This window comes from Perognathus longimembris, chromosome 17 (assembly GCF_023159225.1).
Source record: "Perognathus longimembris pacificus isolate PPM17 chromosome 17, ASM2315922v1, whole genome shotgun sequence".
NCBI lineage: Eukaryota > Metazoa > Chordata > Mammalia > Rodentia > Heteromyidae > Perognathus > Perognathus longimembris.
Window position 1 is genome coordinate 43,211,516 of NC_063177.1, and position 12,712 is coordinate 43,224,227.

General features: G+C 33.5%; 1 protein-coding gene across 1 annotated transcript in view; it reads left to right on the forward strand.

Annotated features, from left to right (window-relative positions):
• Efcab13 (EF-hand calcium binding domain 13) overlaps window positions 1-12,712 on the forward strand; it is a 94,899-nt gene that overhangs the window by 28,462 nt on the left and 53,725 nt on the right. The window contains exons 14-19 of the mRNA XM_048367260.1: window positions 894-965; window positions 3,639-3,779; window positions 4,640-4,711; window positions 7,681-7,824; window positions 8,460-8,531; window positions 11,481-11,615. Of these exons, the coding sequence (XP_048223217.1) occupies window positions 894-965; window positions 3,639-3,779; window positions 4,640-4,711; window positions 7,681-7,824; window positions 8,460-8,531; window positions 11,481-11,615 (636 nt within the window). The remainder of the gene's footprint in view (window positions 1-893; window positions 966-3,638; window positions 3,780-4,639; window positions 4,712-7,680; window positions 7,825-8,459; window positions 8,532-11,480; window positions 11,616-12,712) is intronic.

A 12,712-nucleotide genomic window follows, 5' to 3' on the forward strand; every position in this document is an offset into this window, starting at 1 on the left:
GACTATTTTCCGCATCTCTATAGATTGAGACCAAAAACTGCCAGTTTTCCCATTTAAATACCTACACTGCCCACTTCTTCTTAGCATCTGTGATCAGATTAAATTTGAGGATGTGGCCATAGAGAAGACTGTCAATTCTCGATTGCCATAACAATTCTAAAAAATTGAGGCTTGTATTAGCTGGTTGTATGAATCAGCAACATTTAGCAATATAGTTAAAACCCTCTCAACCATTTGCTCCTCTAGACATTCAAGCTTCTTAAAAAGCTATCATAATTAAAATAGTGTGAAAATGGAACCAGGATAGAGAAATTGACCAAAGTACAAGGTAATAACCTTCAAAACATGTCCATACATACACATGGGAAGATATGAGTTAAATTGTATATTAAATTCTATATCAAAACTATTGTACTAGTAACAGATTAAAAGGATTTTTATCAATTTTCTTAGCTGATTTTTGTTGTTGTTGTCAATACTAGCTAGCCTTGTGCTTTTGCTTGACTTTTTCTGTTCAAAGCTGGTACTCTACCACGTGAGCTACACATGCACTTCTGCTTTTTTGTTGGTTAATTGCATATAAGAATGTCTTGGATTTGTCTGCATAACTACGCTCTTTTTGGACTTTGATCCTCAGATTTCAGCTTCCTAAGTAGCTAGGATTATAGGCATGACCTACTGGCACTTTGCTTTAACTGTTTTTTTTTTTTTTTAATTATTTACTCTTTGCCTCTATATTGAATTACTTCCTCTTTACCCATATATTTTTAGTGGTTAGTATTATGCGATGGTTGTAATTATATCTTTCTAAATCTAGTACTTTTCATAACCCAGTATTTGTCATAATTTAATATTTAATGATACTGAAGAAAACATATTTCTTTTCCCTTCAGAAACAGAAAAGGTGAATTTTAAGCAATTCATTGATACCTTGATGAACAACACAGACTTCTCTGAAAAATTAAGTAAGAACATTATGTCTTTTGCTTTTTTGTGGATCAATTGGTTTAACAGACTTTGCAAATTACAAGTTTTAATAAAATGCCCAAGAGCTAGTGACCTGATAGAGTAGGACAACAAAGGCCTAGCTTCCTTCTGCAATATTTGGCCTTAATCATCACACACACACACGTGCGCGCACACACACACGTATATATTTAAGTTATCTTTTTTTTTTCTTTTTTTTGTCAGCCCTGGGGCTTGGACTCAGGGCCTGAGAACTGTCCCTGGTTTCTTTTTGCTCAAGGCTAGTTAGTACTCTATCTCTTGACCCACAGCACCACTTTGGGCTTTTTCTGTTTATGTGGTACTGAGGAATCGAACTCAGGCCTTCCTGCATGCTAGGCAAGCACTCTACATCTAAGCCAAATTCCCAGCCCTATTTAAGTTATCTTTAACTAGTTGTACAAAGGGATTTCAGTTCAACATGGCAATTTATGAGTATAATGTACTTTGACATCCCTTCCATCATTCTTTTCACTCCTACCACCTCAATCCTCAATTATCTCCTTTATTGACCCTTAATTGGAGTAAATTCCACATGCAAATGAATAAAAAAACTATGTAACAATCTTCTCATATCCACCTTTACTATAGAGCCAGAGCCATGTATATCAGGCTCATTATATGGGAAATTTTAAAATGTCTACTTGCTTTGGGAAAGTGATGCTGTTTAGTATCTGGGTCTTAATATACAGAATTTCATTCTAGCTATTTCATCAGCATTTCTTCCCATTTTCCATTTATTCAGTAATATTTATGAGCTATTAATATGTCATGTTTTATGTTAAGCTGTCAGTGTGGCTATATGACATAGTCTTTGCCAATATGAAATTTACTTTAAAGAAAGGTAAGGTAATGCATATACATTTTCAATGGAGTGAAGTTCACATTTTAAAAATTTGTGGCTAAAATAATATTGTTATTTTTATGCTTACATGTTGAGTAATAATGGATATTAAACTATTTTTACCTTAGAGATTTGTTTCCTAATATATAAAGATGAAGAGGTTATTTGTATTGTCAGTCACTTCAGTTTTCTTAGAATTTCAATATCAGGGAAATAAAACTTTTCATAGCACAGAGTTTTAGAAAATATTTCTATTAATATCTGTAGTTATGTTCTCTTTTTATTTTAAATTAGTTTTTGATATTGTATATTTATGTTTCTTTGTCCATCAGATGGCTTCAGGGACTACTCTCTTCATTAGTTCTATATACCTTTTTCTTGTGCAGGTCCTAGAGTTTAAATTCAGGGTCTTGGCACTATCTCTGAGCTTTTTGTTCAAAGTTAGTGCTCTACTACTGGAACTACAGCTCCACTTCTGTATTTTTGGTAGTCAATCGGAGATAAGAATATCACAGACTTTCCTGCCCAGGCTGGCTTCAAACCATGATCCTCAGATCTTAACCTCCCAAGTAGCTAGGATTATAGAAATGAGCCTTGTTGAAAAATATGTTTTTTTTTTTTTATGACACTATTAGCTCCTGATTTTATCTCCCGATTTGTCTCCCACTTTACTAGCCTGCTTTTATTTTGTTTGCTGGCCACTGCTTTTATGGATGACTTTTATTTTTTATTTTTATTTATTTATTTATTTTTGGCCAGTTCTGGGGCTTGGACTCAGGGCCTAAGCACTGTCCCTGGCTTCTTTTTTTGCTCAAGGCTAGCACTCTGCCACTTGAGCCACACACAGCACCACTTCTTGCCATTTTCTGCATATGTGGTGCTGGAGAATTGAACCCAGGGCTTCATATATACGAGGCAAGCACTCTTGCTACTAGGCCATATTCCCAGCCCTATGGATGACTTTTAAACATTAGCAAGATCCCTGTCTCATCCTCTCACTAATGCTCTTTTAGTGTAATTCTTTTTGAAGTAGGGTCTCACTTTGCAGCTGAGGATGGCCTGGAACTTGATGTGTATCCCAGGCTGTCCTTGAACTCTTCCCACATTAGCTTCCAGAGTGCTAAGCTTATAGGGGTGAGACCAGGACTAGAGTAATCTTACTGCTTTAAGTAGTATCTGTATCCTTTTGACTCCCAATTTATCTCCATCTTACTGTATTCCCCAATAAGCTTGTTATTTCCATAGTCTTTGAAATGACTACTTAGTTGCTCAGGACTTGAGCTTCTTTAGCCTCCAGTCAGTTCATCATTAAATTTCCTCAAAATATATCCTGAATTCTTTCAGGTCTCCTTAGTGCCATCACTGTCATAGTAGATCATTGCAGTTTCTTCTACCTTATCTTCCAAGGAGTCCATTCTTTATATAGCAGCATAGTGATCTTTTATGAACTTTTAATAAGATAATTTGTCTCTTCTATTTAAAACACAAGATTGTCTATTGGACTTCTAATAAAACAAAACTTTGCATTGTCTGCAGTGGTAGATTTAAGGGAATGAAGGAGGTAGGAAAGAAATGGAGCAGAAGCTATTTTCTTAACATACTTTGGAATCCTCAAAGATATATTAAAATTGGGTTAAATATTTGTTTCAATACTTGAACGTTGTCTATTCATTTATCATTATTCTTCTTAACTACAAAATCTTTAATCCTTGACTACTCCAAGTAATTTTACTGTATTAACTTCTTGAATAAGCATGTTGTAAAACTTGTGTTTTTATCCACTATTTAGAATTGCCTGGTGTTACTGAAAATCTTCAGAACCTCAGCCAGGAGCAGATGAATATTTATGATCTGTGGGACACTCTGTCTAGTTTGAATAGTAATTTAAAAAAAGAGAAATTCCTAGATGCAGTGAAACTAGCAAAAGTTGGTGAGTATTCCCTATACTAAAAAAATAGATGAAGGGTATTGTATCAAACTAAAAAGCTTCTTCAGATAAATAATTGGAACAAGGAGACAATTCATGAATTGGGAGAAAATGTGTGCAAATCATATACCAAGTAATGGGCTAGTATCTAAAATATATAAAGAACTCAAATTACTTAATAGCAAGAAAACATCCTTAAATTGGGCAAAGGTCTTAAATAAAACATTTCTCAAAAGAAGACATATAAATAACTAAAATGCTCAATATTCCCATTACAAAAATGCAAATTAATCCCACAATTAGCTCATATTTGTTAGATTGGCTATCATCAAAAAAGAAGATAAACGCTATATGTTGGAAATGTACTTTGCTGGCTATACTTTGTTTTAGGTTTTGGTCACAACTACAGCAAATTTAAATTTTGAGACTAAGTTTCTTTATTCTCAAATAGGGAAGAAAAGCTATAGCTTTTGTGATTGTTATTTGACATACTAATCTGACATTTATATGTTCTTGTATAAAATATGGGTATAAGTATTTTTTAGACATATCTTCAGGTGAAGATAAAATTAAAGACTAAATTAAGATTGAAATCTACATTAGTTTAATATGGGGCTTTATTTTCATATTATATTTTAGGAATACAGATATAGTCTCTCTTGATTAATGGAAATTGAGAAATAAGCTTAAAGTTGATTATCTTAAATTTAGTCTATAAAATTAGTCTTTTGGTTATTCAGAAACATGGAAAAGAAATATGATTTTCTTCCGAGCACATCAAATGATTTACATTTTTATAGATTGCTTCATTGGAGCTGACTTTTGCTATGTAAGGGTAACCTATTAAAATTTTATTCTTACAGACGATGACAAAGTACAACTTAAAGAATTTGAAAAAATAGTAAAGAATATGCATGATGCCTCCAGGTTAAAAGGTAAGCACTGGACTATTTGTGATTGTTTGTCTTTCATAGAATGTACATCTTTTTGCTCTAGATTTTTCATCACTTCTGATTCTAATTTCTGGTTAACAGATTGGCATTGATCTACTGAGAGACAGGTAACACTTGGGGTTTTCATTAAAACTGGCAGCTTCCATAATGAGAGAGAAAAATGCTTTTTGTGGAAAAGGGTTCTATTGAAAGCTCTTTTTAATTTCATTTTTATTTCCTGGGATCTACAGAAACTGAGATATCAGCTTTAACTTTTGTTTTTCCAGATATAAGTATTTTCTGTGTGTCTTAGACTTGGAACTCTATACTGTGAATTATTTTCTATTATTTTAAAATTTCTCATAAGTCTCCTACTGCTTCCTTTAGGAGAGAATTCATTATGAGCTTTCTTTAGTCTTCATTAAATAAAATAGTTGTCATGCATTTTTAGCACATTTTTATAGTATTTAAAATGTCCTTATTATTATAAAGATGATATACAGAGGGGTTACAGTTATCTAAGTCAAGTAAAGAGTACATTTCCTTTTGGACAGTACCACCCCTTGCCTCACTTTTGCTCAGTTTTTCTCTCCTGTCCCGACTCACAAGTTGTATAGTTCATTTTCAACATAGTGTCTAGTGAGTACCACTGCTGAATTTGTTCACCCTTTGTCCCTTCACTTCTGTGCCCTATTACCCTCCCAAAGACAAACAACTCAGACAAAAAGAAAAGAAAAAAAAATAGCAAAAAAGAAAAAAAAACCTTCCTATTTCCATTTCCTGGAGTTCATTTTGATAAATATGGAGACCAGTACAGAATCATTTACATGCCCAGAGAAATAGCAATACCTCATTTTCCCCTGAAATGTAAAATTCCCAATATTGTTCAGCTAATAAAAGTGTTCAATGATTTTTCTATTAAAATACAAATACATTAATGTGTCAAGTAACATCACTGCCAAAAGCATAATGAATTATAGTTAGGTTTGTTTTGTTGTAGGAAACAAAGCATAGAAATAGAGCATGAGCTTTGGGATAAACTGAGATGGAATTGTGTTTCTTTCACTTAACATCTGGTCATTCTTTCTGGGCCATTCTGATTTCTTTCAGCAAATAACATCATGTTAAATACAATAGTAATATACATAAAGCAGTATTAGTATCTAGTATTAGGGGCATATTGTGGGTTTAATAAATGGTAGCTATGATTTTATTTCTAATTCTGAAATTAGAGGGAAGGGCTCAAAAGTACTGATTGATATACTATATAAGTAACATTTTATAAGAAGGAAAAGGAATTTTTTTAAAAAGATTAGACCATTGCATATTAAGGAGAGGATATAGGCTGGGTGCCTTGATCTGGAAGGTAGTCACAGATATAAAGGAGATGGCATTGTCATCCAGTGCAGAATAAGGCCAGTAACTCCCAGGAAGAATTATAATAACTGAGCTACCTGAGCAAGAAAGGGTGAGCATAGCAGGGCTGAGGTTCTTGTTTGGAAGAGCCTGCTGCAAGGTTGACTGGCATATACAAACTTGGCTTTCAGAATGTTCTCTCCATCAATAAGGGATAAAACGGGCTCGCTGTGCCTAAGCTATTTGTTGGAGAGACTGGAAGAGCCAAGAGAATAGCTACACAAAGTTCTATGCTTTTCTTCAATATTACACATAAAGTCTTCAAGAATTGTCACCAATGTCTGGTCTGGTAGTTAAGATTTTAGAGGTGAAATAGGCCAATGTTAGGGATGGAGATAGATGTAGGGTAGCCATTGTTACAGACAACTTTGAAAGGGAAATGAAGACTTTTCAGAGTGAGAAGGTGAAATTGATTTGAGGCTATGTTTATTTTTACAGTCGATAAATTATAATATAGTCTAGGATCAAGGGAAGATTATTCTATCAAGATGCCAAAATCCACAGAAAGTAATACATGATGATGTTATTAGAGTAACATCATCGAATGACAGGCCTGAAACTTAAAGAGAAGGGCTAAGGCTTGATTGAAATTGGAACAACTTGCCTCTCTGCTTCTTGGTCCTATGATGTGTAGAACATGGGATGATGAGCTGACTCCATTTAAGAAAATTATGCAAGGAAACAGTTTTTCAAGGAAAGCAAGCTTTTAGTTAAATCACAGAGATGGTGCAGATTTTCAGGTGCTGGGGAAAGCACAGATTGGTATTTTCAGTTACTTCCCAATGATGTTAGGGGAGTAGGCAGTAAAGCATCTAAGGTAGCTAAAAAGGTATGATTACTACTTACTAGTTCTCATTGGCTTTAATAGTCACCATTATTTTATTTTATAAATATATTTATTAGATTTTATTATATGGCTAGTACAATTTTTAGTGCTTTTCATGAATTATCATCCACATCAACCTCATGAAGTCAATTATTTTCCCTCTTTAGATCCATTACCATGAACATTATAGAGTGGTTAAGTAGTAATAATTTGTATAGTCACATAACCTGAAGCTGAGATCTAAATGTCAGTCTATCTTCTTGACCATCACTGGACATGAAGCTAAATTCTAGATGCTAGGGTATAGGGTATAGGGTAAAGAATTGGAAATAAAAGATGAATGAGTACCATATTTTACATTTTTCATGATTCTAATTTTTTTCACCTAAATCAGAATGAGTTAATTTTGTCTGCTACCATTAAATCTCCACAGAAAGATTACTTTCTATAGTTTCCAGGAAAAAAGCTAGCTATATATGATTCTGATATATATGATGCTGATTTTATATCAGTACTAAAGAAATGTTATCAGCCAAGAACTCTCTTTACACCAAGGTGTTGGTCCTGGAATTCTTTGAAGGTTGAATTAGTCTTATTCCTTAATTCAAGATGTAATGATAACAGAATATGCTGCTACTGACAAAGATCTTTAATGACATCTGTTTTTTCCTGCTTTATTTTTTAAATCAGAGATTAGTTCAATTATAAAACTTTTTTTTTCAATTTCTAGAGTTACAAGAGATTGCCGTAGCGCTTGATTCACTTGAAGGTGACATGATAGCTGAGAAGAACTTGGAAGATTTTCTCAAAAATGTTGGGATTAAGTCACCTAAAGAAGAAGCAGAGAAAATTCTTCAATCAGATTTTGTTTCTGGTAAACATTTTATTACCTGCAATTTTTTTCCTGGTGAAGTACCAGTAAAAAAGTTGTGCAAGCCCCTCCTTATAATTAAAGATAATTTAGAAAACTAAAAAGCTGTGAAAGGTCTATAGATATTTGCTTATAGAAGAGCAAATATTATAAATATTATCTTTAAAAGGAGACTTTCCTCTTCCACTTACCTCATATATATATATATATATATATATATGTGTGTGTGTGTGTGTGTGTGTGTGTTTGTTACACAATCAACTCTAAAGTTTGTGGGGAGTGGGGCTGTTGAAATCATCTCTGCCCAGAGATATCTTAATTTACTGTGTGAAGAACAACTTGAGAATTCAATTTCTGTGAACAGAAATCCTAGCTTTGTCACCTTTGATCAAGTAAAGTTACTTGGCTTTTCTTGTTATGGATGGAATTGGTGCTAGTATAATCTCTATAAACTTGTAGTGTTAGTGAGACAAACTGGAAATGAATGCAAAGAATCTTATAAATAAAATGCTCAAGAAATTTATGTAAATTTTAGATATAAATCTTATGTACATGTACATAAATGCTTATTTAATGTTGGTTATTAGTTTTTTTTATATTACCAGTTATTGTTTTTCACTCCTTTCTTTTTCTTTTAGAGGGAAACACGGTGAATGTTAACGACTGTTTAAAAAGTTTGAAGGACACCCCAAAATTTTCCAATTTTATTGGTAAGGGCTTTATGATAAAGCTATTAGAAGGCAACAATGCAAGATTCATTCAAAAGGTCATTTAGTCAAATACTGTGTTTGGTACTTAAATCTTTATAGCTCTTGATTTGATTTGATTATGGTTTGTTCCCTCTGAAACTGGTGATGATGTTTAATTCAGTTGTGAGATATTAAGAGAGTAGAAACTCTGATTGTGGCTTTTGGAGTTGAGGCCTGAGGCACTGATTAGGACTACATAAGGTCATTTGGATAGAGCCCTGGTGGCTTTATAAGGAAAGAGAGTCCGAGGACAAACACACATGTGCTACTGCCTCTTACCAGGGATATCTTAGACCATCTTGGAAGACCACCATTAGGTGTGACCCTTTGAACTTGGACCAGAGCTAATCATAGGAAACTTCAGTACCCTACTCTCACTGATAGGGCATCCAGTTGTCAACTCTGATGCCATGTGAAACCGTAGCTTCTATTGTTGATGATCCTCTTGTATCCCCTTCCTGTGGTTGTACCTGCACTATCACTGTATCTTATGAGTACATTGGAAACTGTATATACTGGTATTAGAACTAGGAAAGTAAAAGGGAATACCAAAATCGAGAGACACAGGATAAAAAGACAAACAACTACAAAAGCAATACTTGCAAAACTGTTTGGCATAAACCAACTGAACAACTCATGGGAGGAGAGGGAAAGGGGGAGGGGGAGGGGGGAATGTAGGAGGAGGTAACAAACAGTACAAGAAGTGTATCCAATGCCTAATGTATGAAATTGTAACCTCTCTGTACATCACTTTGACAATAAAAGGAAAAAAAACCCAAAAAAACTAGCTACTCAGGAGGCTGTGACCTTAAAGATCTCAATTTGAAACTAATCTGGACAGAAAGGACAAGAGGTTTTCTCCAACTGTCCAGCAACGTATTGGACTGGAGATATGGCTCATGTGGTAGGATGCCACATGAGCAAGCAAGCTAAGTGAGCATGAGGCCCTGAATTTGAGCCCCAGTATTGTAAAGCTAACTGCTTAGGAGAAAACTAGAAATCCCAAAGCAATTTAGATTTCACTGTTTCCCTTAGTTGTTGCTTCTAATTTTATCTCATTGTAGCTACAGAAATGTAGCTAGAGTTTGATAGTTCCTCTGTTCGTTAAAAGTGGAGTCTCCTGTCTTTTTCTTGTTTTTTTTTTTTTTTTTTTGAGGGGGGTGTTGGTAGCATTGGGAACTCAGGGCCTTGCACTTGCTTGGCATGTGAGCTATCACTTGAGCCACACCTGCAATCTCCTCTTATTTCTTACTTTAGTTATTTTTTTTTTTCCCAGATAGGGTCTGGTGATTTTTGCTTGGAACTGCCTGGACCATATCCTTGCTATGCCTCTAGCATGTGACACCACACTGAGCCCTATAACTGGACTTTCTTCAGTTTTTATATGCTTATTTCAAAAAATCAAATTAGTTAGTTGTAGGGATAAACTAGTGATAGAGTACACTCACTCTTTCTGTCTTGGAAGGCTATATAGCTTTTTAAAATAAGTCATTCCACAGAAGAGATTGAATATTATAAAAGTACATTATATACATATTTGAAAAAAGAATGAGAACCATTCAAATTATTTTAAAAATAAATAAACTTTTAAAAGCTTAAAAATGGCCCACCCCCTGACAAGAGGGAAAAAAATGGGAGAGAATGAAGGAAGAAGGGATGACATTGTCCAAAAAGAAATCTCTTAGCCTGACTTTTGTAACTGTAACCCCTCTGTATATTCTTTTTATAATAACAACAAAAACTATAAAAATAGCCCATTCCATACTTTTGGACAGCTGTGGAACTAGAATTTTGTTACATATTTTTGGTAGAATTCTTTCCTTATTTTTTCCATTGCTAGAATATATTTTACATTTGGAATTTTTTGATTGTTTGTGTAGCTTTCCAGAAATATGAAAATAATTTATTTTCTCTTTTATTTTCACTAAATTTATCTCTTTTGTATAGTCAAATTTCCCTTAAATTCTTCTTCACTGACCTGTTTTTAAAACCTCTATCTCATAAAACAAAATAATATATTAAATGAGTTACTTTTAGATAAAGCTTATGGTAATTTATTTTACACTTCTTTCAGTGAATTTTGAGATGATTTTAAAAGAAATATGCTTTAGATGTATGGATTCTTTTGTAGAAAAACTAAGGAGATTGACTGTGGGCTTTTTAGTCCAAATGTATGCTAAATATGAGACCTTGAGTCTTTTTAGAATAGACCAAGGTATCTGGCAAGAGAAAAGGATGTGGGAAGGAAAGTGGGAGGAGAACTGGCGTTTGGAGGTTTTGTAAAGAATGAGGGGGAACTTTTGACTGAAATAGTGAGCTCATTGGCATAATAACTAGAGAAAAATTGATATGTTCTTGTTCATAGAGAAATAACCTAGTCAATTCCTAGACCCTTAATAAAGTAATTTTGAGCATAAAGGAAAGAATTATGTGCTGAACTTGGTGGCGCATGTCTGTAATCCTAGTACTTGAGAAGTGGAGATTATAAATACAAAATTATTGAGGTAGAATTTGGTGTAAAGCAACTAACTGTACAACTCATGGGGAGGAGAGAGGAAAAGATAAGAGGAGGTGGGGGAAAAATGAGGGAGGAGGTAACAAGTTGAACAAGAAATGTACTCACTGCCTTACATATGAAACTGTAACCCCTCTGTTCTTCACTTTGACAATAAAGAAAAAAATGAAAAGAATTATTGGGGTAGAGAAAATTATCAAAGTGAGGTTATAGAAAATTATGAGTGGAAAGTAAATTGTTCTACTTAAGGAACCCACATGTCTTGTGAAGACCATATTGAGTAACATATTGAAGAGTGTAGACACAAAAGAGGTTTTTAGTTTTATTGATCTGCTCAAAAGACTTAGATCTAGGAACTAAATTGTATGTTGTTTGTGCATTTTCTGTATTTGTAGCATTGAATGAGCTCCTTGATACACTGGACCACATGGAAGACAGTTACCCATCTGATAAAGACAAATATTCTGATGTAGTTGAAAAGTCTTATTTTACTGATGATACGCTTCAAGAAATACTTAATGTCATGGAGGGTGAGTTGATTAAGCAGTCCCAGCTTGTGATAAAATTTTTTTGAAATCTTATTTTTTAAAATTAAGGAATCTGAGATGGAGGTTTTCTACTTTGAATAGTTGATACACTTATTTTTCTAAATTATTTTACCAAATATTAATTAAAACTTTTTTAGTTCTAAAATAACACCATGAGCTTATTGGACCACTTTTTACTATAGATCATATATAGTACTATACCTATGTTAAATCCATAGAAATTTTATTATTGTAGTGTTAAATGTCTGGGTAATCTTATGATTTGAATTGTAAAACTGATCTCAAAATATTTCTGTATGTTGTGATGTGGTATTGAATTGATGTTTGTTTCTAGGGTAACTATTTCAAAGTTAATACTTTTATTACTATGTGCTTTATAGTGCTTTTAATATTTGTTTTGTAGCTTTTTTTTAAAAAGTGAAAGATCAACAGAAAAAGTATTGCTGAATAATTACAGTGAAGTTTGTTTTGTTTCTCTAGACAATGGTTAGTATGGCTTGTCAATTTCCAAACCATTTACTTGATCTATCTATACTCTCAATTCAGATATATCTTATTCATATTTAGAAAGTTATATCTTTCCTTTAAACTTAATTTTGGCAAAAAATGAATATTTGACAATGTCTGGAAGCAGTTTTGGTTGTTAGGGTGGATGAGGAAGGATTATTAGTATTTACTGAGTGGAAGCAAGAGATGCTACTTAATACTCTGCTATGTATAGAACATCACCACTTCCCCAAATAGTTATCTGGACCAAAATGTTGATAATGCTGAAGTACAAAGAATAATGTTGTAAAGTTACTTATAAAATCGCTTGATCCTACTATTTTAAAACTATTTTTAATAGTTTAGTTGTTTTGTTTATCTTACTTAGACAAGAAAAAAATTATCTGTATTTTAACCTCCTTTTGGTATAAGGTAACACCCTGGGCTAGCTGTGAGTTACTCACAGTTGTTCTTTATCTACAATAAGGCCAATGTAGGCAAATAGATTGTATTTCTAACAATTATCTCTCAAATAGATCTCTGTATCAGTTTGCATCTCTGTAGGAAGCATGTGAGATAAATGGATGTAGCTG